General features: G+C 37.2%; 1 protein-coding gene and 1 non-coding gene across 9 annotated transcripts in view; both read left to right on the top strand.

Annotated features, from left to right (window-relative positions):
• The first annotated feature begins 1,368 nt into the window (after positions 1 to 1,368).
• The window catches only part of ZNF638 (zinc finger protein 638), an 81,117-nt gene continuing 58,535 nt past the window's right edge, over positions 1,369 to 23,950 (top strand). For 5 of the 8 annotated variants that reach the window (XM_038561786.1, XM_038561785.1, XM_038561784.1 and 2 more), the window contains exons 1-3: positions 1,378 to 1,531; positions 15,226 to 16,741; positions 21,921 to 21,982. In XM_038561786.1, the coding sequence (XP_038417714.1) occupies positions 15,428 to 16,741; positions 21,921 to 21,982 (1,376 nt within the window). In that variant the 5' untranslated portion in view covers positions 1,378 to 1,531; positions 15,226 to 15,427. Of the gene's footprint in view, positions 1,532 to 15,225; positions 16,742 to 21,920; positions 21,983 to 23,950 lie in introns of those variants that run through there. The other 3 variants (XM_038561781.1, XM_038561787.1, XM_038561783.1) reach the window with 2 other exon arrangements.
• LOC119864069 lies at positions 18,863 to 18,964 on the top strand. The gene has a single exon (XR_005372855.1). It is a non-coding gene; the product is annotated as a U6 spliceosomal RNA (small nuclear RNA).

Here is a 23,950-nt window from a genome sequence, read left to right as displayed (position 1 = left end):
CCCATTGCATGCAAATAACACGTTTATGTATGTTTGTATGACTATATAGAAATATATGGGAGTAAAAAAAAAAAGAAATGTATGGGGGTGCCTGGGAGGCTCAGGTCATGATCCCGGGTCAAGCCCTATGTGGGGGACTCCCTGCTCAATGGGGAGCCTGCTTCTCCCTCTCCCTCTGCCTGCCACTCCCCCTGCTTGTGCTCTCTTTCTGTCAAATAAATAAATAAAATCTTTAAAGAACAAAGAAACAAACAAACAAACAAACAAAAAACCCAAAACAAGGAAAAAAAAAAGGAAATGTATGGAAGGAAACACTTCAAGCTTTAACATTGGTTATGTGGAGTTGGCTTGTTGGCTTTTTCTTTGTTGTTTTTGGCTTGTTGCCTCTGCAGGATTTTTAGTTTGAAATGAAAATCTGGTAAGATACATTTTATAAGAAGACTTTTCTTTCAGCTTTTTCTGTTTAACATGACTAAAAGAAATACATCTCTGGAAAAGAAGGAAAAAGAAAGGAAGAAAGAAAAGAGAAAGACACATTTGCTTGGGTGCTAGGTAAAAGTGGTGCATGAGACTTCAGGCAGGCGGTGTGTGATTTGTGTGGCATCCACAGGCAAGACTTGGGAGTTTCACCCGATTTTGCCCAATGATTGAGCTTTTATGTTGGTGTAGTAGAGTAACCTTAAGTACTCAAGTTCTCTCAACCCCAAATTTTCCATCAATAAAGTGAAGGTGTCAAGTATCCACCACACAGGTGGGTATTTTGATTGTGAAATGACACATGAGAAGATTTTTATTTATTTTTTAAAGATTTATTTATTTATTCAGAGAGAGAGAGAGGCAGAGACACAGGCAGAGGGAGAAGCAGGCTCCACGCAGGGAGCCCGACGTGGGACCCAGATTCCGGGTCCCCAGGATCACGCCCCGGGCTGCAGGCGGCGCTAAACCGCTGCGCCCCGGGGCTGCCCAGATTTTTAGCTTAATAAACAATAAACTCCAACTGAATTCTAATTTCCTGACATAGTCAGGGGCTGTGATACACATCACGTCACTGCTCAGAGGGATGCAAAAATAGGTAAAAGGCGAGAGCCTCATGGCAGGCAAAATCCTAACCATACAGAGCGTTATGATACCCAGTGCGCGGTGTTACCGAAGGCAGAAACGGTCGGGGGGGGCTTCGCGGAGGCGAGACAACACAAGTCTTCCAGGTTGCGCAAGATTTGGACGGGCCCGGAGCAGAGCAGGCAGAGGCGCCGACGCGGCGGCGGCCAGCACAGGGCGCTCCCGAGCCGCCCCGCGCGCGAGCGCTCCCTTTCGGGCCCAGGCTCCTGCGGCTCCTTCCTGGCGCCTCGGGGCGAGCGCGGGGCCGGCGGTACGCAGGCGCCGGGAGCCGATGAGGGCTCGCAAAGGCTCGACAGGCGCGCATGCGTGCAGCTCTCTGGAGGCGGTAGCTCCTTCGGCGTCGGGACCGGAGGCTGAGTGCTAAACTGTGTGGGGCGCAAATGGGATCCGGCTGTTAGTCGGGTAGGCATAGGTAGGACCGCTGCCTTGGGGGGCGTAGGGGCTGCAAGGCGGGAGCCCGTAGCGTGGGGCTCCCGAGCCTCTCCTGTGCGCTCCGGGCCGACTATTGTATCTGTGTCGCAGCGGCTGCGCACAAGATGGCGGCGGGCAGGCGGCGGGGGCGGGAGGAGGCTGGGGGACCCCCGGGATGGGAAGGGAAGCTCGGCTGCCCCGCTGCCGCGTCGGTTCACTTGGCTGCCCTGGAGGGCCGCGTCGGGCGCCCGTGCTGGGACCGTGCTTCCGGAAGAGCCGCCTGACGCCGTTGCACGGGCGGAGGAGCGAGAACGGCCCTCGGGCAGCGCCGCGGCGGCCCCTTCCCCATCGGGGCAGGGCCTGCCGAGGCCGAGCCAGGCCTGACAGCCGGAGGAAGCGGCGGTGCGGGAGCGCCGGGGAGGGAGGAACCGTTCCCGTCAGGCCTTGAAGCGAGGCGGCGGAGCTCGAGCTGAGCCCTCTGGCGCGCGGCGCGGCGCGGTGCCGCGAGCGTGGAGAGAAGAGCAGAGCATGTTTGTGTCTGGGGCTGGGGAAGGGGGGGGGGTGTTAGATCCTGCGGCGTCTGCTCGCCCCTGTCCCCTATGCCTGCTGTTTGCGGGCTGGAAAGCAAAGAAAATGTCACCTCTGTGCGGGATACGGAAGGCTCCGAAACCGTTCCGGTACAAATTTCTCAGAGGAATCGCGAATACGGGTCGTTAGTGGTTTGTGTGCGATTTCTAGGCTGAGCCCCGTCCTGTTGGGGGCGGGGGGGGGGGCGTATACCAAACTGTTCCATCCTTGGGGACGTTTGAAACCGATCTTTTGTTGAGATAATTGCGAATGGGGGCAACTTCTGTTAGTACAAAATCTTCACTCGAACTAGACAATGACGGCTGCCTCGAGCTAATTTTTCTTAATCTTAAAATTTACTCTAAGGAGGAATTTATTTATTTTTTTATTTTTTTATTTTTTTGGGAGGGGGGACCCTTTTTATTCTGAACACTTTTTGAAGAAAAGCTTGTTACCAGGATCCGGCAACTGAAAGTTGACTTAAATTCTTTACCTAACCGGCTTTGGAATTGTGCACAAAAAAATTCCTTCGTTTTTAATTCTCCCTCGTCTGTTGTAAAGGGTTGACTTATTTGTTGGGGATATTTGCTGATTCAGATTTGTGATTAATATTGATAAATTGGAAAAAATCAATTTCCAAAAAAATGCTTAATGAGGTCTATACAGAAAAATGTATAGTTCACAGTATTTCAACATAGCTTAATTTTATTAGACATCCTAGACTTAGTTTATGTCCTTTTTTTTTTAATTTGACAGTACTTCGTATGCATTTTATTTCCCCATACTCTGTAAATACTTTCAAATTATTATGTAGAATCCAACATGTTAATACAGTGAAATATAGTGGGCCATTCTCTGCTTGATTGTTGCCATCTAGTAAGGGGAAAGCTAAAGCATGGAAGAAGTCACAAAACCTCATTGGTTTCTATTAACTAGTTTTCAGAATATTCTTGTCATATATTTATTACCTTGAATATTGGTTATATTTTAGTCTTGTAATCTTTTTTTGTCTTGGAGGGTGTATATAACATACTCTTGTTTAAAAAACACATTACGATCAGAGGTCACTTTGTTATTCATGGATGTCCTAAAGATTTTTTTCTTAGATGCTCTAAAGAAGGTGATCTCTGGAAATTTTTTTTTTTTTTTTTTATGTAATAGTGAAAGAAAATGCGAGACAAATAGTTTAGTGAATAGGCTTTGGGATCAGAAGATCTGGATTCAAATCTATTTTTTTCTTACTGTATGTCTAAGATTTTGGGCAAGTTCCTTTAGTCTTACTGAACTTTTGTTTTCTTATGTGTAAAATGGTGCTAATACCTACTTCCTATTTGGGATTGTTGTGAGAATTGGGAGACAATGAATGGAAAGCCCCTATCCATTGGCACATAATAGGTGCTTTAACGTTAGCTATTACTTTTATTACAAATGTTTAAGTTTTAGGCAGCATCTTTTGATAGGAGATCGTCTCTTGTGAATATTCCCTTTTAGTTAAAAAGAGGCTTAAAAGAATTCAGATTAAATTGATAGAATTTGGAGCTGAAAAATCATTTAATATTTCATTGAAATATTTGGTGTATTTATAAATTTTATATGTTCCTCACTTGTAGCACTTACCAAAATAAAATGTAACTTATTTATATGATTGTTATGTTCATCTTTGTATCTGTCCCGTTGCCTGGTATGTATTCCAGGTTCATGTGTTGAGTAAATGAACTCAGCTGGTAGTTGCCAGAGCCTGGGTAGGAACCCCAGCCCTTGGAGTCCAAATTGTGCTCTTCCTACTGTGACTTAATGTATACTGGACAAAGTTTGGTTAAATCTGTCCAAATTCTTCATAAGATGCTTTATATACTAATCAGATAAGATGCTTTATATACTGGAATCAGTGCTTCCGTATGGGTACCCAGTAACATTGACCTAATTTGCAAGGAAAGAAGAGCTACTGAATGTTGGTATGTGGTGGTTTAGACCGCCTCCAAATTTTGAAAGTAGTTCTATTTGTAGCTAAACCCAATAAGCCCCATTTGTATTCAACTTTACTTACTCTGTTATTCAACTTTATTTACTGTAGTCTGAAATTTGTGGCTTAGAATCAAAGTGAAAAGAGGTATATGGAAGATAAGAGAGTAATGGAAAGGAAGAAAATGAGATGCAGAAATAAAACAGCTATAATAATGATCAGTGAGGGTCAAGAGCAAGGATTTTGTCCGGAGAAAAGAGTTCAGGGAATACAAGAGAGTTTTAGTTTCAAGGCACACATATTTTGATATTTTCTTCGTGGTTACGTTGGGCACATAGATATTTTGGATTATTTTCAACTCTTGAATCCCTTTAAATACCGAAATAATTATTGTTCCGGTCTTTTAAGGTTTTACACTTTTTTCCTTACCTTATTTCCACAATTTTAATTTGTTAAACTTTCAACTAATTTTTGTTGTTCTACTGTTGAGTGAATGTTGTCAACTTGATTTTCTTTTGAATGTGTTCATTTCTTTAGAAAACTTTTTATTATGGAAAATTTTAAGAATATACAAGGGCAGAGAGAATTATGCGATGATTCATCTGTGTACCTGTCACCCAGTTTCAATAATTGCAAGCTAATGGTCAGTCATGTCTCTGCCTTCCACCCTATTATTTTTAAGCAAATCCCATATTACTCATCAGTGTATAGTTCAGATTTTTTTCTCTACAATATTTAGAGAAAACGTGTATCACTCCTAAAATAATAATTCCTTATGCCAGTATCCAAATTTCCCCAATTGTGTCTCATATACCACACTTACAGTGTGTTTATGTAATACATGTATTAATTTCAACTACTATATTGAAATTCTCAGAAATCACCTAAATCTTAATAAAAGAAATAAGTATCTATCTACGTCTTAAAGCATTTTGTTTACTATCTTAGTGCCTTTTGAGCAGCTGCTGTGAATCAGGAGGTATAATTTTTTTTTTTAAGATTTATTTATTTTGGGGTGGGGAGGGGCAGAGGGAGAGGGAAAGAATCTCAGGTGGACTCGGTGCTGAGTGCAGAGCCTGATGTGGCCTCGATCCCAGGACCCTGAGATCATGACCTGGGTCAAAATCAGGAGCCAGCCAAGAGCTGGCCGCTTAACTAAGTCACCCAGGCACTATGGGAGGTATAATTTTAATGGTCACCACACCATTCTGAAGTGGGTATTGTTTTTATTCCTGTTTTTCACATGATGAAACTGAGGCTTGGGTTAACCAGCCTGTTGAAGGTCACATTTTTAGCACTCAGCAGGACCAGAATTAATACACTAAATCTAAGAACTAAGTTCTTAAAAAACACTATGCTACATTAGTGTTAAATTTTACTTATGGGAGTTAACCAATTTTGAATGAAGTAATTCACTGGCACCCCTCCTAGCAGGGTGGATATCTTCAGATTAGTTGAAATGTCCCCAAAGATGAGATTATTATGAATTGCATAATGGGCTAACAGTCAATAGGGAGTGAGCATGATGCTCACTTTTTTTTTTGCTTGCTTTTTGAAAAACAAAAATGTGTGTAGAGCTGATGCTCTTTTGTCGTGTTGCATGTTTTCTGCATGTGGCCATACTTAAAACCTTTTCTTTTTTTTTTACTTAGTATATAATTAAGGAGTTAATCTCGTACTTAAAAGGTTGGATTATTAATTTTTGAGTGAATTAAATCTCTGACAGGAATACCCTCTCCCTTCCTCCCCTCTTCTATTCTTGTATGCATATACACGTGATTTATCCCCCCCCCCAACTGTTTGAGAGTAAGTTGCATATATTGTACTCCTTTACCTTAGTTTATTTCCTTAAAAACAGGGTATTTTCTTTTGTAGTTATAGTAAAATAACTACATAGTAATTAGTTAAGTAAATTTAACAGTGATACAATTCTTTAATCTGCCATTTTCTGGTTTGTCAATTGACCCATTAGTGTTCTTTATAGCAGTTGTTGTTTTTCCACAACAGGATCAGTCTAGGGTCAGGTAATTGCATATAATTGTCATGTCCTTTAGTTTTTTTTACTCTGGGGCATTTCCTATAGCCTTTCTTTATCTTTAGTGAAGTTGACATTTCTGAAAAATATGGCCTGCTTTCCTTCTCTGTTCTTTTTACCTTTTTTTTTTTTTTTTTGTAATAGAACATTTCTCATTTGGATTTCTGTGATGTTTCCTCTTGATTAGATTCAGATTATGTGTCCCTGGTCAGAAAAATCACGTAAGCGATCCTTTGTCCCCATTGTATCAAATCTGGAGGTATATGATATCCATCTGTCTGCCACGGATGATATGTTTGATGCCCCCTCACCCCCCATCTCCGAACTAATTGATTTAAGAAGAGACATTCTAAGACTATGCAGATGTCCTACTTATCAAAATTTCCCTCTAGATTTAATACGCACAGAAGATTCTTTGTCTGAACCAGTTTTTACTATTACAGTTACAAAATGATGATTTTCAAGTCAGCAGTTCCTCTACATTTGCAATGATTGATTGGAGTTACAGACTCTTGATTTTTTTCAGTGGTTTATAATTTATTGTCCAGTTTTTTCTTTTTTTCATTTCATATTTGTATATCTTGTATTGGACATTGAAAGCCTTGGTTCCCAGCACTATCAAAACATTTACTTGTTTGCTTAATCCTGTAACATATCTAAAGTAATTTAAGAATTCATCCATATCATTACAGAACTCCCCAAAACAAACTACTAAAAAGAATTTATTTGTAATTCTCCCCCTTTTTCCTAGCTTCTCTAAAACTGAGGATATATATATATCAAATAGTGGGTTCATAAATTACTTGAATTAATTTTTTAAATGGGTTATAGTATGCATTTGCAAAATGATTGAATTTGCTTTCAGTTTTAGATTTTTCTTACCTTCTTCCATCCTTGTTTTAATTTAAAAAAATGAAAAAATAATAAAAATAAAAAAATGTTGGTTAGTATGCTTCTAAAAGTCAAAGCTATATAATAGGATATACTCCATGTATATTTCATATACTCCATGAAATATTCCCAATTTTTTTCAGTCCCTTTTTATTATCTCATATAGGTAATCATCTTGTTTTCTGTGTTATCCTACCTGTGGTTTTTGTAACTGTAAGCAGATACATGTGTTTTTTTATTTTCATTTTTTTATACAAAAGGTAACCATGTTAGGGCACCTGAGTGGCATAGTCTGTTAAGCATTTGCCTTTTGCTGAGGTTGTGACCCTTGGGGTCGTGATCCTGGCATCTAGGGATCAAGGGCCCCATGTTGGTTCTCTGCTCAGTGGGGAGCCTGCTTCTCCCTCTCCTGAGGGTTCTGCTTTTGCATATACGTGCACTCTCTCTCTCTCTCTGTAAAATAAAACCTTAAAAAAAAGGTAACATGCTATATATGCTTTTTTGTTACTTGGTAAAGACTTTAAGGAATTTGGCATTTTAAGGCATTTGACCAAATAGTTTAGGTATGCTTAATCAAAGATTTTGGAAACCCATTTTAGGCAGAGACAAGACATATTTTGGCCTGTATGCTTCATGGAAGTAACAACCTAATGGCAGGGAGGTCAAGAATGCAGTTATGCCTCAGAACAATTGCATCTAAGCAGTGAATGTCTTCAGTACTGTTTTTACTTCTTGGTCCTGAGGTCTTCTGTTACTTTGGCTTTATTTTGTTTCCATGCTTGTGCTTTCTTACTAAGGCAGTAAATATGCTATCAGCATTTGAGTTTTATCAACATACACCACTTTTTTAATTTCTAGTTTTAAAAACAATCTCAGGACAGATTTCTTTATTCCAGCTCTGATCAGGTGGGTTCTCTTTGACTAATTACATTTATTGAGGGTAGCAAGACAAGCAGGCCCACCAAAGCACTTCTCAGTGAGGCATCATTTACTATAAATTCAGTGTGATCTCTCAAAACCCATTTATGTATGCAGTGCTTTTAAAAAAAAAGTACATATAAAAATACGTACAATTATATGCATCCTGTTTATCAAAAAGTTGTTTTTCTGGAAATTGTAGCTTAAATCATTGCTATATGAAGTTGTTAATGCATGGTTCTCATGGTAATCTGTCCTTGGAATTGTGTGTTGTTAGCAAGTTGAGCTTCCATATTTTTTTCATGTATGGAATCATGATGTTTAGCAATCCTTTCAAGTGGCAGGGAAATTTGTGACACCCTCTGTGATATCAAATAATGTTTCTAATTGCCTTTTTATTCTTTCTGGTTATTTAACAGTTACCTTGAGGTACCACATTTTGGCATTTTAATTTCTAGTAATACTGCCCAGCTACACTTGTGGTACCTTCAGAATTAGGACCTACATATTTTCTGAGATGTGAAGAGACAAAACTAATGGTAGAAAAGAGTTGGCCAAGTGGATCCATCTGTATACTAGAAGAGATTAGTAGATTGACATTTAAACTGAGGAAAGCATAGAATGACATGTACTCCCTCTTATATTAAGTTACCAGTGTAGTCCCTGTATTCTTAGATACTAAAGTGGATTTCTATATTGTCAGTCACTCTAACAAAATAATACCAAATGAAATATGTGGGTATATATGTAGAAAAATAATGGTAGTTTTCCCTTTATGTTAAGATTATAGAAAACAACTCTTCTGTGTGTCATGAAGGTGATTTTTCTTTATTGGGGGGGGTGATAATGAATATTTGTTACTTTTTCTAATTAAAAAAACTAAAGCTATGACATTTACATTTTATATCTAGAATATTGCATGAAAAAATAGAGAGGAGTTAAAGATTTTAGTTATGATCTTGCAACTTAGTTCTGAGGCTTCACTTAATCTGTAAAAACTGGGATTCCCCTTCTCATAGGATTATTGTGAGGTTCCAGTGAGATAATATAAAGTGCTTTGTAAACTGAATACTATAAAATTCATGTTTGGGGGTTGATAGAGATTTTTTCATTATGAATCTAGTGGAGCCATTATGATCCGGCTAATTTTTAATGATGCTTTTAGATTTTTAGATTTCTGATTTCTTTACCAGTATCTATAAAGAAAATAAAGGATTCCCTTATGAAAGATTACATTAGAATAACAGGCAATTTTTGATTGTGTGTGGTAGTGAACATCTCAGAAAGAACTCATGGGATCTAATGTCAGTATCTTTTTAATAGATCGAGCCATTTTTGCATGCCTGATTCAAGAAGTCAGTTTCTATTAAGTGTTTTTAAAAGAATTTTTATGTTTGACATTTTATTGAATATTTGTTTCAGAGTGGCATGCTTTGGTTCTTAAAAGGTTACAGAAAAGAATTAAGTGCTACTTGTCACAACAATAGAATTTCTTTCAGAAGTTCAGAAAGTATCGTGACCAATAAATAGCCTGTTTTTGGAAAATATTAAATAAAGGAAAATAAAATGTTAACTGAAAATAGTGTATTTCTAATTTCATATAGTAAAGTTTGGTGTACTTCTCTCTCTCATCCATGTACGTATTCACATACACAAACCTGAAAGAAATTATATCAGAATACTAGTTCATTCTAGGATTATGGTTTTAATGGTAAGGATTTAATTTACTACCTTTTACTTTCTGTAAAAAGCATATGTTACTTATCAGGGATAAAATTTATTTTAAGGTATTAATATTTAATTGCAGTTTTTCAAACAGTCTTTCAATTTTTGAAAATTGTTTTCAAAGGAGTGTTAATAATTAACTCAGATCTTAACTCGGGTTTTTCGAAGTTAATTTTGAAGTCAATTTAGTGATTTCATAAATTAGGTGAACCAGCCTCTTAATGGCTAGTGCTCAGTTCTCCAGAAAGTGTCATATTCTTTAATAGTCATGGTTAATAAAGTTTGTACTTAACTGTGTTAGGCATTTGTTCTGAATTTTTGGCTATCACTTATTACTTTCTATAAATTCTTTGATATTACTAAAATTTACAAATTACTATCAAATCAGTGAATGCCATTGTTGGTGAAACCCCTTGGGTTTCTTTTTTTTTTTTTTAATTTTTATTTATTTATGATAGTTACAGAGAGAGAGAGAGAGAGGCAGAGACACAGGCAGAGGGAGAAGCAGGCTCCATGCACCGGGAGCCCGATGTGGGATTCGATCCCGGGTCTCCAGGATCGCGCCCGGGGCCAAAGGCAGGCGCCAAACCGCTGCGCCACCCAGGGATCCCACCCCTTGGGTTTCTCTACTTGTAATAGCAGATTTGGAGAGCAAGGATTCACTTATTTTTGGTTTAGAAACCAGCTTGACTTTAGACATATGTGATGGTGGTACTACATATTTATATATATAAAAATAATATATGGGTATTTTATCTTTAATCAGCATTTTATGTTTTGTCCATATGCCAATTAAAAAAAAAGTGAAAACAACTTTTGGAATTTTTTTTTTTTTTTTTTAATGTAGTAGTTCTTACCTGTAGGGTATATCCTCCTAAAGGTTTTTTTTTTTTTTTTTTTTTTTTTTTTTTTTTATGATAGTCACACAGAGAGAGAGAGAGAGAGGCAGAGACATAGGCAGAGGGAGAAGCAGGTTCCATGCACGGGAGCCCGACGTGGGACTCAGTCCCGGGTCTCCAGGATCGCGCCCTGGGCCAAAGGCAGGCGCCAAACCGCTGCGCCACCCAGGGATCCCCCTCTTAAGGTTTTTTGATATCATTCCTTTTTTACCCCTGCAAATTATGAATATACCATAATTTATTCAACCAGTCTTCAGTCTCTGCAAACCCTCTTAATTGCAGAAGTGTGAAAAGGGAAACATCCAGATTTTTAACTATATTTTATCATTTTGGTTTCTCTAAGACACTAACTCCATCTTTTAAAAACTGGAGTGTTTAGGTTTATGAAGGAAGGGATCTGTTCTAGCTTAATAGCCTTGCTATTTCCCCTTGTAAACCAGCACTGTTAAAAGTATTTAAGTGGGTTTGAAATTATTCTGACATATTTAGTGCTAAGAAGACAGTTTCTCTAAGTTTTTTAGGAGTACCTGGCATTGTTTTTTTAGATATCTTGAAAGATCTAATAGTTGAATATGGAATTTTATTCTTCCGAATCTATTGAGAAGGTAATAAATTCCTGTGCTTCATTTAGTGGTTATCATTTGCATTGAGTAATTGTACTCTGAGGCATCATTGGTAGGACTGAAGTTTAAACAAAGGGGAAAAGTTAAGCAACAAAGAAGAGGATGCTGATTGGTGGGACTTGCCTTAGAGTTGAAGAAATAAGGCTTGAAAATTATATAATTGCAAAAGGGAAGTTTATAATACTTTGTAAATAGAAAGCTTGAACTGTAAATACAAGCATCTTTTTAGTCAGAACATTTTGTTTGCAGTAATGTGAATGATAGTTTTAGGAGAGAAGATTAAATGATAACTTTCCTAAATGATGCTTATAAAAAGGTTATGCAAAAAAAAAAAGGGTTATGCAAATGAAATAGGACTGTACTCCTTAAATTTCATTTACAAAGAAAACACAAGGTTACTTAACATTTCCTTAACCATTGAAGATCTGTTATTTGGCATATGGATTGTAGGCAGACTTTTTATTATATTTTTAAAATGGTCCATGTAAGTTCTTACCAATGCTCAACATTGTGTTTCATGCTTCTGATTTAACATTCACATCATTATAGTGGGAATAGATAGAACTGGAGACAGCTGAACTACATGTATAGTAATTTATCATAATTCCTTTTTTAAGGATGTTGTTTTGATTAACTACTTGTGAGAAACTTCTACCAGGATTATATCTAATAGCATAAGAAGGTGTTTGATGGTTTTACGTTAGTGGATCAGTATCTGAAAGTGTTACTAAATGCAATGTAAAGTTAAAATACACTATAGACTAGGTTTGAAATTCAGAATGAGTCTTGGGATAAAAATTAGAAATAACTGGTTTAAAAGTTCAAGAGGATTAAACTTGTTCTTAGAAAGGAATTTAGTTGAAGAGACCTATTGAAAGAGTGACATTTGCTTATAATGATGTATTTTCCAGGATATGTGTATCAGGAGAGAAACTTTCTTACCTCTAGCTAGCAGCAGGTCCTGGAATTAGAATGCTTAATAAATAACTATGACTAAACAAGCCCCTAACTTGTCTTACCAAGAGAGAAGGGAGAACAATCTCTTTGGGAAAGCGAGGGCCGCTGTTAACTTATTACTGTGTCCTCATTATATTAGGTTTCACATTGGGACTAACCATATAGGACATTGTGTGTGTGTATGTGTGTGTAAGGATCCTAAAAAAAAGGCAAACAAGCCAAACTTCTATTTAATGAGAACTGAAATTTAAATTCGGGAAAAGGCCTTTTGATTCTTGTCATTTATATTGCACACTGTTTTGTGAATATTGAATCTTTCAGGAGTGATACTCATAACTACAACACTGATACAGATATGGCAGTTGTTGAAACATGAAAATAATTCTGCGGTGATTAGTAAGTAGCTTTCTCTCCAAGGGTGGAACTCCACTTCCCCTGCTCTTTAGTCCCTCCCTGAGGACTGCACCCCTATCCCTCACCCACCACCTTGTGCTACAGCAACTATAAGCTTAAGGGGAATAGAGAAAGGAGGGGTTCAGGACCCTGGTTGTACACTGTAAGTCACAAGTTAACTGTTCTCATTGTTCATTGTTTGTGCTTTACCAATAACTAAATATTCCAATCGTCTCTAGATATATGTATGAAGACAACTCAAGTTTATTTTACTTATTTATTTTTTATTTATTTTTTTACAACTCAAGTTTAGGAAGCACAAAATGAAACAAAACCTTTTGATAACAGGGCATCACAGCCTTTTTTTTATTTTTATTTTTATTTTTATTTTTATTTTTTTTAGAGCTTTTAATATACAGTAGGCATCATTCATGTCTTTCTGAAAAGGGTAGCTAGTGCATGCATTTCAAACTTTCTTGACCAGGGAACTTGTTTATGGAAGACCTAAAATTTCACAGGGTACTAATTTCTGCAGGATACAGTTTGTGAAGGGCTGCTCTCTTAAATTCTGATTCGTACATCACTGTAAGGCTGTGCTGGACACATTGGGAAATACATAGATAAGTTTTTGGCCTTTAAAGAACTTAAGACATAGATGCTTCTAAATGATACTTACTCACAATTCCAAGCAGTAGTTAGATGACTGACTGAAATCTCTTCCTTTGTGATTTCCTTATGGAGGAGAAACAGTATTTGAGATAGTTTGTGTTCTTAAAGTTGTGGGAACAGTCTTCACCAGTTAAGGAAAATGGTGCTGAAAGAGTTTGAATTACTAGATGCCAAACTGCTTAGGTAAGACAAAGCTGTTCTTGGAAATATTTTTATTTTGTACAAAACAGACACATTTTCATATGACTGCATCATTTCATTGTTTACTAAACTTGTGGTGTCTGCAGCTTGTATCTGTTGAATTAGAAGCTTAAGATTTTTGTAGTACTATTGTGTTTCATTCTGATTTGACAATTAATCTATAGTGACTTTGGATCCTTCAGATAGGTTAACAAATATTTGATGGTGTTTTAGGTAGGAGTAAAATTTATGCTTGGAGATAAGACAGCAATAAACACATGCTCTTAATTGACCGTTTTTTTTTTTTTGTTTTTTTTTTTAATAAAACACAGATAGGAACACAAAAGCATAATGAAAGGTATGAGTCCCAAGTGATACAAGCAACAAATAAGAAAGTTTGCTGAAAGACTCACTGGGTCTTGGTGGATGAGAAATGTTTAGTGGAGGCTGACCGTTGAGTAAAAATCAAGTAAGTCAGGTCTGCGACAAAATTATTTTGTTTGTTTTGACTGGAAGAGATGGTTGGAAGGGAGTATGTTAACTAGATAAAGTCCATTTCTCAGCCAAATTAACATTTTATTAACGTATACATTAAAGAAGGATTTAGTGGAGCTATGAAGTTGTAGCTTGACCCAGAAAGTGATAATCATCAAGTATGATCTATAGTGTGGGTTTTCATAGTTGGTGTAGGTGCCTCAAGACCTTGTATTTCCCATCTTGCATTTCTATCAGGTATAAAAGTAGGGACCTTGTGAACAACGGACACAGGGGTTTTTGTTGTTTTTTTAAAACTGGGAGAGGGAAGTCAAGTTTTCATGGTTGCTGACCTTGGTGCTGAAGTACTATTTTTCTGAGACTTAGGTTGGAATGAGTTGTGCTGTGTTCTCATGGCTGGACAGCAACCACTTTAATAACAGTGTCTGGGAATTGCAAGATATTCTTGCTCACATCAATTAGTGGTTAAGAGCATGCATTCTGGTGCTAAATTACCTTGAGTGCAAATCTTGGCCCAGTCGTTTATTGTCTGTGCGAGTTCTCTGAGCCTTAGTGTTCTTGTCCTACAACTTACATATTTCAAGGGGTTGTTGTGAGAATTAAATGAATTAATCCATGCAAAGCGCTTGGAAGAGTCACTGGCAGATGAACAGTATAAATAAACTTAGTTATTATTATTATCGATGTATGTTTGCCTATAGTCACACTGTGGAGAAAATCTAAGAGAAAGGCGACTGGTGGTTGTACTGTGTATTATGTTGTATATTATAATCAATTCCATGCTACTGCACACTCTCTTTTGTCAGACTAGTCAAGTTGTTTGTAAATTTCATCATAAAAGAAATGTTTATTTAGCAACAGAAACTTAAGCGTAGTCTAATTGCTATATGGAATTTGTGAGTGGCGATTCCAAGGAAGACTTGTGTTGGGAGAGATGGGTCTTGTAAAATTTTAGGCTTACAGTTTTTGTTTTCATGATTTGTACATAACATACATATTAAGTGTATGTGTATTTCTAAGTATTTTAATGCCTTCATCTTTTTTCCAGTAACAAAGCGTGAAATATGAAATAAATCCCCAATGTTTTTCAAGATTATTTTAAAGGAGTTGTAATTACCGCTCAGCACCTAGGACAGCACCCAGTGCAACACTATGTTACATGAACTCTGGCTTGAGGTTTGGGGTTTGTGTTCTGGATTCGGGGAAGAAAAGAAGAGAACATTTTTTGGGAAAGTTAACAATTCTTGTAAACACTCTAAAAGTATATGAATGGAGGATGATTTCATGGCTTTATTTCAAAATGTTTTACACTGGCTGTAGAACCCACTTCATAAAGTAGTTTGAGTTAAAATGATCTAATATTTGTGTTTTAACTTTCAGCTTTGTGTTATTCTTGGAAAATTTCGCACCACTTGTGAATTCCTTGAACCTGGGCATTGCAAACCCACTTCTGTTGGGCCCATCTCCTTTGCACTTTGCTCAGATTAAGACTCAGTTGGCGCTTCAGCAGCTGAATGCCGTTGCCTCACATAGTTCAACACCACCTTATGCTTTATTAAATCAGGCTTTCTTGAAAATAGCCATGTCGAGACCCAGGTTTAATCCACGAGGAAACTTTCCACTTCAGAGGCCACGAGCACCTAACCCTTCTGGGATGCGGCCTCCAGGACCATTTATGAGGCCTGGATCCATGGGTCTTCCAAGATTTTACCCAGCAGGGAGAGCCCGTGGAATTCCACACAGATTTGCTGGCCATGAATCTTACCAGAATATGGGACCACAGAGAATGAATGTTCAGGTAACTCAACACCGAACTGATCCAAGATTGACCAAAGAAAAATTGGATTTTCATGAAGCACAACAAAAGAAGGGGAAGCCTCATGGTAGCCGGTGGGATGATGAGCCTCATATATCTGCATCAGTGGGAGTGAAACAGAGTTCTATAACACAGGTTACAGAGCAAAGTCCTCAAGTGCAGAGCCGCTATACAAAAGAGAGTGCCTCAAGTATCTTAGCAAGTTTTGGATTATCTAATGAAGACTTAGAAGAACTTAGTCGCTATCCTGATGAACAGCTAACTCCTGAAAATATGCCATTAATTTTGAGGGATATAAGAATGCGAAAAATGGGGCGCCGATTACCTAATTTACCTTCACAGAGCAGAAATAAAGAAACACTTGGTAATGAGGCAGTTTCCAGTAATGTGATTGATTATGGGCATGCAAGCAAATATGGCTACACAGAAGATCCACTTGAAGTACGTATTTATGATCCTGAAATTCCAACAGATGAGGTCAAGAATGAATTTCGGTCACAGCAGAATATTTCTGCATCTGTTCCCACTCCAAATGTGATATGTAATTCTATGTTTCCTGTTGAAGATGTGTTTCGACAGATGGACTTCCCCAGTGAGTCCTCTAATAATCAGTCCTTTTTCCCAGTTGAGAGTGGAACTAAGATGTCAGGCTTACACATTTCAGGAGGACAGTCAGTCCTTGAACCTGTAAAATCTGTCAGTCAATCCATTAGCCAAACAGTTAACCAGACAATGAGTCAATCTCTTATTCCTCCGTCTATGAACCAGCAACCTTTTTCATCAGAATTAATTTCAGCTGTAAGCCAGCAAGAACGGATCCCACATGAACCCGTGATTAACTCATCCAGTGTACATGGATCAGGAGGAAGTAAAAAGAATTACCAGTCAGAGGCTGATATTCCCATTCAGTCACCCTTTGGAATTGTGAAAGCATCTTGGTTACCAAAGTTTTCACATGCTGATGCCCAGAAGATGAAGAGACTTCCAACTCCCTCTATGATGAATGATTATTATGCAGCATCTCCAAGAATATTTCCACATTTGTGTTCTCTGTGTAACGTAGAATGTAGTCATTTGAAGGTGAGTGTTTTTAAAGATCACTGTATAATGATAATCAGCGCCCAAATTTCCTCTAAATTTTCATATTGTGCTGATGTTAACTAGGTCTTGAGGAAATGGCAGAAATTATTTGTGATTGCAACATCACCACTTAGTTATAATCGAAGTAGCCCTGGCCTAAATACTGAATTGTTAGGCTTTCTGTATTCCTGTGACTGGGCACACCACATAGTTTGTCCATGTACTTTGAACTTTCAATTAGTTCTTGCAGAAAATTCATGCAACATAAAACTTACATAACATAAACTGTGGACTTAATAAAACAATATCACGAGTCAACTTTATCTAAATAGAATCTGTTATAAAAATATAAAAAGTTGGAATAAAATATTTGTACAGCACGCTTCTAAGAAATAATATGTTGTAGCCTTGCATGTTTCTACCCGTCTTGGGCTAAAAGACAGTTAATGTTGATTCAAATACGTTCTGACTCTAGCTAGACTAGGATTTTTAGTGTTTCATGAGAAGGAGCAGCCTAAATAACTTAATCCATAGCAAAATTGAGTCAAGAGTTATTATTTTGGGCCTAGCTGTTGGCTCACAGTATAACATGGTAGAAATTTAGAGAAAAAATTTAAAAAGGCCTTAGGTACCTCTATGGTCAGTATAATTAGAAGAAAGTTATTTTATTTTATTTTATTTTTTATCTTTTTTAAGAAAGTATTTTATAGAGGTGCTGAAGAGCAATGTAGAATATACTCTGATAGTACAGTTGACTCTTGAACAGGTTGGGGTTTGGGGGTGCCAGCTCCTGCACAGCTGAAAATCCAAGTTGACTCCCTAAAAACTACTAATAGCCTGTTGACTGGAAGCCTTAGCGACAACATTAATTAGTTGGTTAATATGTTTTGTATGTTAATATTGTGTACTGTATTTTTACAATAAAGTAATTTAGAGAAAAGATGTTAAGAAAATGATGAGAAAATACGTTTATGTGTACTGTAAAAATCTGTGTATAAATGGACCCGTGCACTTCAAACCTGTATTGTTCAAGGGTCAACTGTAACTGTTGGTGGATTTGTGTAGGAATTTCCCAGTATGTTTTATTTACTTACATATGTTTGGAAACCAGTGTTTCTTCTGTTCACTAATGTGATTTGTAGATTTATGTTATAAATAATCAGGAAGGAATGTATTTCCCATGGAAATAAGCTTCAATTCAAGGCCCTGTCATTGGTTGTATACTTTGAATAGGCTTAAAAACCTATAGGTGTTAATTTTCTTTTTTCTCCTTCCAGTGCTGCCCTTTTATTGTCTATGTATTACCCACTCTCCAGATTTCAGCTGATGCTTTTATTAACTCCAGCAAAGGAAAGCAGCATTCTTTTTCATTTTAGCCAGATTTGCTGAGTTCTAATAAAATAATAGTTGCCTTCGCTATCAGGGGAGATAGCCAAGTCTTGAAAAATCTCAGAATAATTCATTGCACTTAGTTAAATAGTCTTTAAGTAGCGCTGGCCTAAATTCTGAATTGAGTAATAGGCTCTCTGTATTCCATTTGAACTTTTAATTAGTCATGATAAATCCAAGAAAGGTATTTTTTAAAAAAATATTTATTTATTCATGAGAGACAGACAGAGAGAGAGAGAGAGGCAGAGACACAGGCAGAGGGAGGAGCAGGCTCCATGCAGGGAGCCTGATGTGGGGATCACACCCTGGACCAAAGGTGGCGCTAAACCGCTGAGCCACCAGCGCTGCCCGATAGGTATCTTAAAGAACTTAAGGTTTTTATTTTGTGGAATGAAAAACATGTATGTTTATTCAATGAGTATTTACTGATTACCAGTTTCATACTTGGCTCAATTAGATGCTGGGCAGAAATGAGAGCTATATTAAAATGAAGACATTGGTCTTAAGCAGTTTAAATAGTCTCATTGAAGAGAAAAATTACACACCTAAGGAATCTACAGAATTAGAGGGCATCAAATGGTGTGGTGATTGCACTTGTTTGGCTGTGCTGTAGGGGAGAGAAATTTAATATTTCTATCTTCAGGCTTATATCCATTCAGACCAGCATTATCAATTTATCAATACCTGTTACGTATTTAGCAGCATGTAATTCAAAAGAAGTATAAATAATACTTACTTTGGCAGCACTTACACTAAAATTGAATGGTACAGAAGAAATTAGCATGGCCCATGTGCAAAGATGACATGAGAATTCATGATATGTTCCATATTTTTTATAATAAGTGTAGTTAACATCCATCATCTCATATATAGATACTATAAAAGGAGAAAGCAAAATTAAAAAAAAAAAAGTATAAATGTACTTTCTGACCTTAAAAGGCACTAGTTGATAAGATTGAGTGACAGTGACTAACTGCATTGATTTTGAACTGGAAGGATCTGGGAGGGAAAACTTCATGGAGAAGGTTAAATATGGGTCTTGAATAATAAGTAGGCTTCAGATATACGTATGGGAGGGATGACATTTCAGGTGTCAGCAATAACAATAAGTACCAAGGGCCTTTGAAAGCTTAGCTTAGAGTTTAGACTTGAGGTGAGATGCATTAGGAAGCTAATTAAAGTTCTTGATATATGAAGTGGCATGTTCAAAGTGTATTTTAGGGGGATAAATCTGGCAGATGTGAGCAAGGTGAATAGGAATGAGAAGTGATAACAGTAGACACCAAATACGAGGCTTCCCTAGTTACCTCAGGTGTAAGATGATGAAAGTCTAGGTTAATATGGTAAAAGTAAAACTTACAAAATCATTAGTGATTCATTAGAGTTCACAGAGATTGCCATTTAAAACAAAAAACACCTTTTTTTTTTTTTTAAACAGAACAGCATGATGGATCTGACTAATAAATTTTTCACTACTAGATGACCACATGATAGAGATTTGTGAACATGGACTTAGATGTTACAAACTACCTCTCATTTCTGTGTGATACATTTTGCTGCCTTGTAAATGTGCATATATATGATCTTGTAAATACTGTAGCCAATAAATGTAAATTACTGATTGCAGAGTTTTTTCTTACTAAGTGACATTTGACGCATATGTTCCCCACTGCTGAATCTTTAAAACTATAGTCTGAAAAAGGCAACAGTAGAATGTGAAATGGATTTCTTTTCTAAATTGAGATTTAGACGTCATACGAGGAGCTGTGCTTGGTTTAGAAGTTAGGTCTTTTTCTCTGTTCACTATTTATTTATTTTTAAAGATTTTATTTATTTATTCATGATAGACACACAAAGAGGCAGAGACACAGGCAGAGGGAGAAGCAGGCTCCCCGCAGGGAACCCTGTGTGGGACTCCATCCCAGGACCCCGGGATCATGACCTGAGCCAAAGGGAGATACTCAACCACTGAGCCACCCAGGCATCCCTGTTCTCAGTTTAGAAGCTATCTTTCTCACTGAAATAATTCAGTTTGAGAAAATACTAATTAACGTAAAAGATTTTTGAGGTAGTTAGAGGATAGAGTGTACTCTTACGTGGGTAGGTATTTTCACAGTTTGATTCTGGGCTCAAGTCTACAGTCCTTGAAGCTTCCTGCCTAGTAATTATCACTTTTTCTCTCAGGAGAGGCAGTACTACTTTTGGACCCTTATTACCTCATCTGGATACTGTTATTAGAGAGTCTAGAAATTGGGGTGGCAAAGGTTTATTTACTGAGCTTAAGCAAGTGATATCAGTCGTGAAGTGGGCCTGTTAAACAGCACAGGATGTGTGTGTGTATGTGTATGAATGTATGTGTAGGACTGGAGAGTATGCCTTAAATAGGGCAGCTATCAACATCAGTTGAAAGTTGCTATACAGAATATATGTCCAGTATTATTTCTTCAAGAAAAACTGGAAGTCTGGATTTGGGGGTAAAATCACTGGATTTTTAAATGATGGCAACTTATTCACATGAAACACTTTATGATCTAAATAAATCATGCCCAACCCACTACTTGGCAGTGTGTCTCTTTGATGTAAACAATGTCCAGTTAATGTCAAAGGCATGGGTTCAGCAGTACTAGAGACTCTTAACTTCCAAACTCTGCTAGCACTCTATTTGTAGCATTGAGCGGGATATGCAGACATTTCATTTTTGCAATCCACAATCAGCTCCACGACTTAATGAAATAGTTCAGGGTTTTTCATAACCTGTTGCTGAGTATTGCAAATAGCATGCATTTGTCTTTGGATAGTTCTTGACAAGGCAGATTCCAAGATCAGTGTCAGCTGTGGTTTTTAACTGGAGACTTCTAGTTTGTAGCAATGACATACTAAAATGTTTTTGAAATGGAGATGAATAATATTTTCCTCAAGGAACATTTTAAAACAGAACTGTTGAGTAATTTCTTTTCCTATCCAAATGCTGAAAAACAATAAAACATTGAGTAATAAAAATACACATTGCTTTTAACTGTTTCACTTGGGGGATTGAATCTTTGAAAACTGTGTTGTCTTTTTTAAAACTTCTAATCAGATAATATCTTCCAGGAGCTATTTATGGGTACAGAATGTAATTTTAGGGCAGATTTGTAAGTGAAGAAATGTATTAAAAAGGCATTCTGTTCACTGTAAAGCTCTACATGTAAGGGATATTGTCCTTGAAGTGGTGTTACTTTCCCTTAAGTCCTGAAAGTAAATTAGATTTAATCAGCAGTTTTTCATATTTTTACTAATCTTATCCTTTATTAATATAGTGGGTACCTTGTTTGGAATGGTACTGGCCTAAGAGGTAGGATTTTTTGTTGTTGATGTTATTAGCTTGAATTTAGAGATATAAATCATACTATATTTTGAAGATGCCATTTCAGATACTGTTTATAATTATTTATAGAGTTTTTGGTGTTCTGGAGTATTTTTATATGTAAGATGAATTATTTTTGGTCAGTGCTTTTATTTTTTCCAAGTTTAAATATATATTTGATTTCGAAATGAGTATCCATGGGTATGATTTTTAAAATGTGTTTTATACTAAAATATTTCAAAATGGCATCAATGTGGTCTGCTATTAAGTGGCTTTGTTTGGAGGCATTTTATTTTTGTGAAATATCATTGAGTAGTCAAATGTTATTTATAACTAGATTTGTTAATTTTTGAAAAAAGTATCCTGTGTCATTTTTAAAAGCCTAATTTCATTAGTCAGTATGAGGAATATTCTAATTTCATCACTTTTGTCCTTTCACAATAGGATTGGATTCAGCATCAAAATACATCTACTCATATTGAGAGCTGCCGCCAGTTACGTCAACAGTAAGAACAAGTTTTTCTTTTTTATAGGTAGCAAATTTACAAAATAGTTAATGTTCAGATATGACTGTTTAATACCTTTACTGTGGTACTGTAGAGAAAAATATTTTTAGAAAGCTATTGCCTATTTGAAGTATTTTATAAAGTATATTTAATCTTTTTCCAAAAGGAGAGAATTAAGTATGATCTTTTCTTCTGATGCTCTCCTAATTTAATCCCAGTAGGTAGACTTTTAATATCATAGGTTCATTTCTTGCTGGCTTGCCTTCTTTGCAGTGTTTTATTTTATAGTAGATATAATTTCCTTCTTCTATATGCCCCACTTGCCTAAAGGATAAATAACGAAAAGCCACCCCAAACCAAACACCAAATTAAATTTCAGGTCTAAATCTCCTGGTTTAGAGCCTATTTTAAGAATAAACCTTAGGGGCATCTGGATGGTTCATTCAGTTAAACATCTGGCCCTTGGTTTTGGCTCAGGTTGTGAGATTGAGCCTTGCCAGCCGGCTCAGGGTGGAGTCTGCTTGGGATCCTTCCCCCACCTGACCCCTCCAACCTCCTTTCCCTGCTTGCTCGCTCACACATGCACATTCTCTATAGTAAATAAATCTTGAAAAAAAAAAAAAAAAGAATAAACCTTAAGTGGGAGATAAACAAGCTAGATATGTTGGTTTCCTCAGTATTGGCTCTTCAGTTCTTCAGACTTTTGTTTTTTTAAGACAGACAGCTATGAAGATAAAAAGTGTGACTTTAATAGGAATCTCATATATCCCTTGGAATAATGAAACTAAATTGTAGTGCCCCTTCTATCATTAAATATGATACAGTTATGTGTCAAGTTACTGGTCACTAGACTGATAGTAACATGTTTTGGGGCAAATGATTTTGTGACAGCTGTTTTGGATTTTGGTTTTGTTCTTTATGAAAACCTCACAAAAAGTTTTTGAGATTATTCAGGATTCTTCTAGTCATAAGTGATAAACTTACCTCAGATTAATTTTTATTTTTAATTTTTATTTTATCTTTAGTTTTTAAAGAATTTATTCATTTATTCATTCATTTTTTTGTTATTTTAATAAGTTAATTTTTTTAAAGATTATTTATTTATTTATTTATTTATTTTTATTTATGATAGTCACACACACAGAGAGAGAGAGAGAGAGAGAGGCAGAGACACAGGCAGAGGGAGAAGCAGGCTCCATGCACTGGGAGCCCGATGTGGGACTCGATCCCGGGTCTCCAGGATCGCGCCCTGGGCCAAAGGCAGGCGCTAAACTGCTGCGCCACTCAGGGATCCCAGATTTTTTATTTATTTATTAGAGACGGAGAGACAGAGAGGGAGAGAGGGCGAAGTAGCTCCATGCAGGGAGCCCGACGTAGGTCTCCATCCCGGGTCTCCAGGATCACGCCCTGGGCGGAAGACAGCGCTAAACTGCTAAGCCACCAGGGCTGCCCGATTCATTCATTCATTTTAGAGCCAGCAGGGCTGAGTGGGACCATGAGCAGAGGAAGAGGGAAAAGGAGAGGAAAGAATCTTAACCAGACTCTACACTGAGCATGGAGCTCAATGAGGGTCTCCGTCTCATGACCCTGAGCTCACAACCTGAGCCAAAACCAAGTCTCACACTTAACTGACTTTACCACCCAGCTGCCCCAAAGTAGTTTTTAAAGTAAGGGAATTTATTAGTTTATTGAAGGAGGAAGCTTAAGAAGTGATACTAGTTTCAGGAACAGCTGAATTGATGCTGTAACAAAAATCAAAGTAGTCAGAAATATTTTTGTTTCTTGGCTGTTCTGATCTCTTCTACTTTGGCCTCATGAGATCCCCGGTATACTGCCTTCACAAAGCAAAATAGCCCCCATAGTTCAGGACTTAAATGAACTGTGTAGTTAATAATTCTAGGAGTTAAAAACAAAACAAACATGACAAAAAACCCACTTTCCTAACAACTCCTGTTTAAGTCCAAGGTT

This window comes from Canis lupus, chromosome 17 (genome assembly GCF_011100685.1).
Source record: "Canis lupus familiaris isolate Mischka breed German Shepherd chromosome 17, alternate assembly UU_Cfam_GSD_1.0, whole genome shotgun sequence".
NCBI classification, from domain to species: domain Eukaryota; kingdom Metazoa; phylum Chordata; class Mammalia; order Carnivora; family Canidae; genus Canis; species Canis lupus.
The sequence above is the reverse complement of the archived record's forward strand: the minus strand, read 5'-3'. Positions and strand labels throughout refer to the sequence as shown.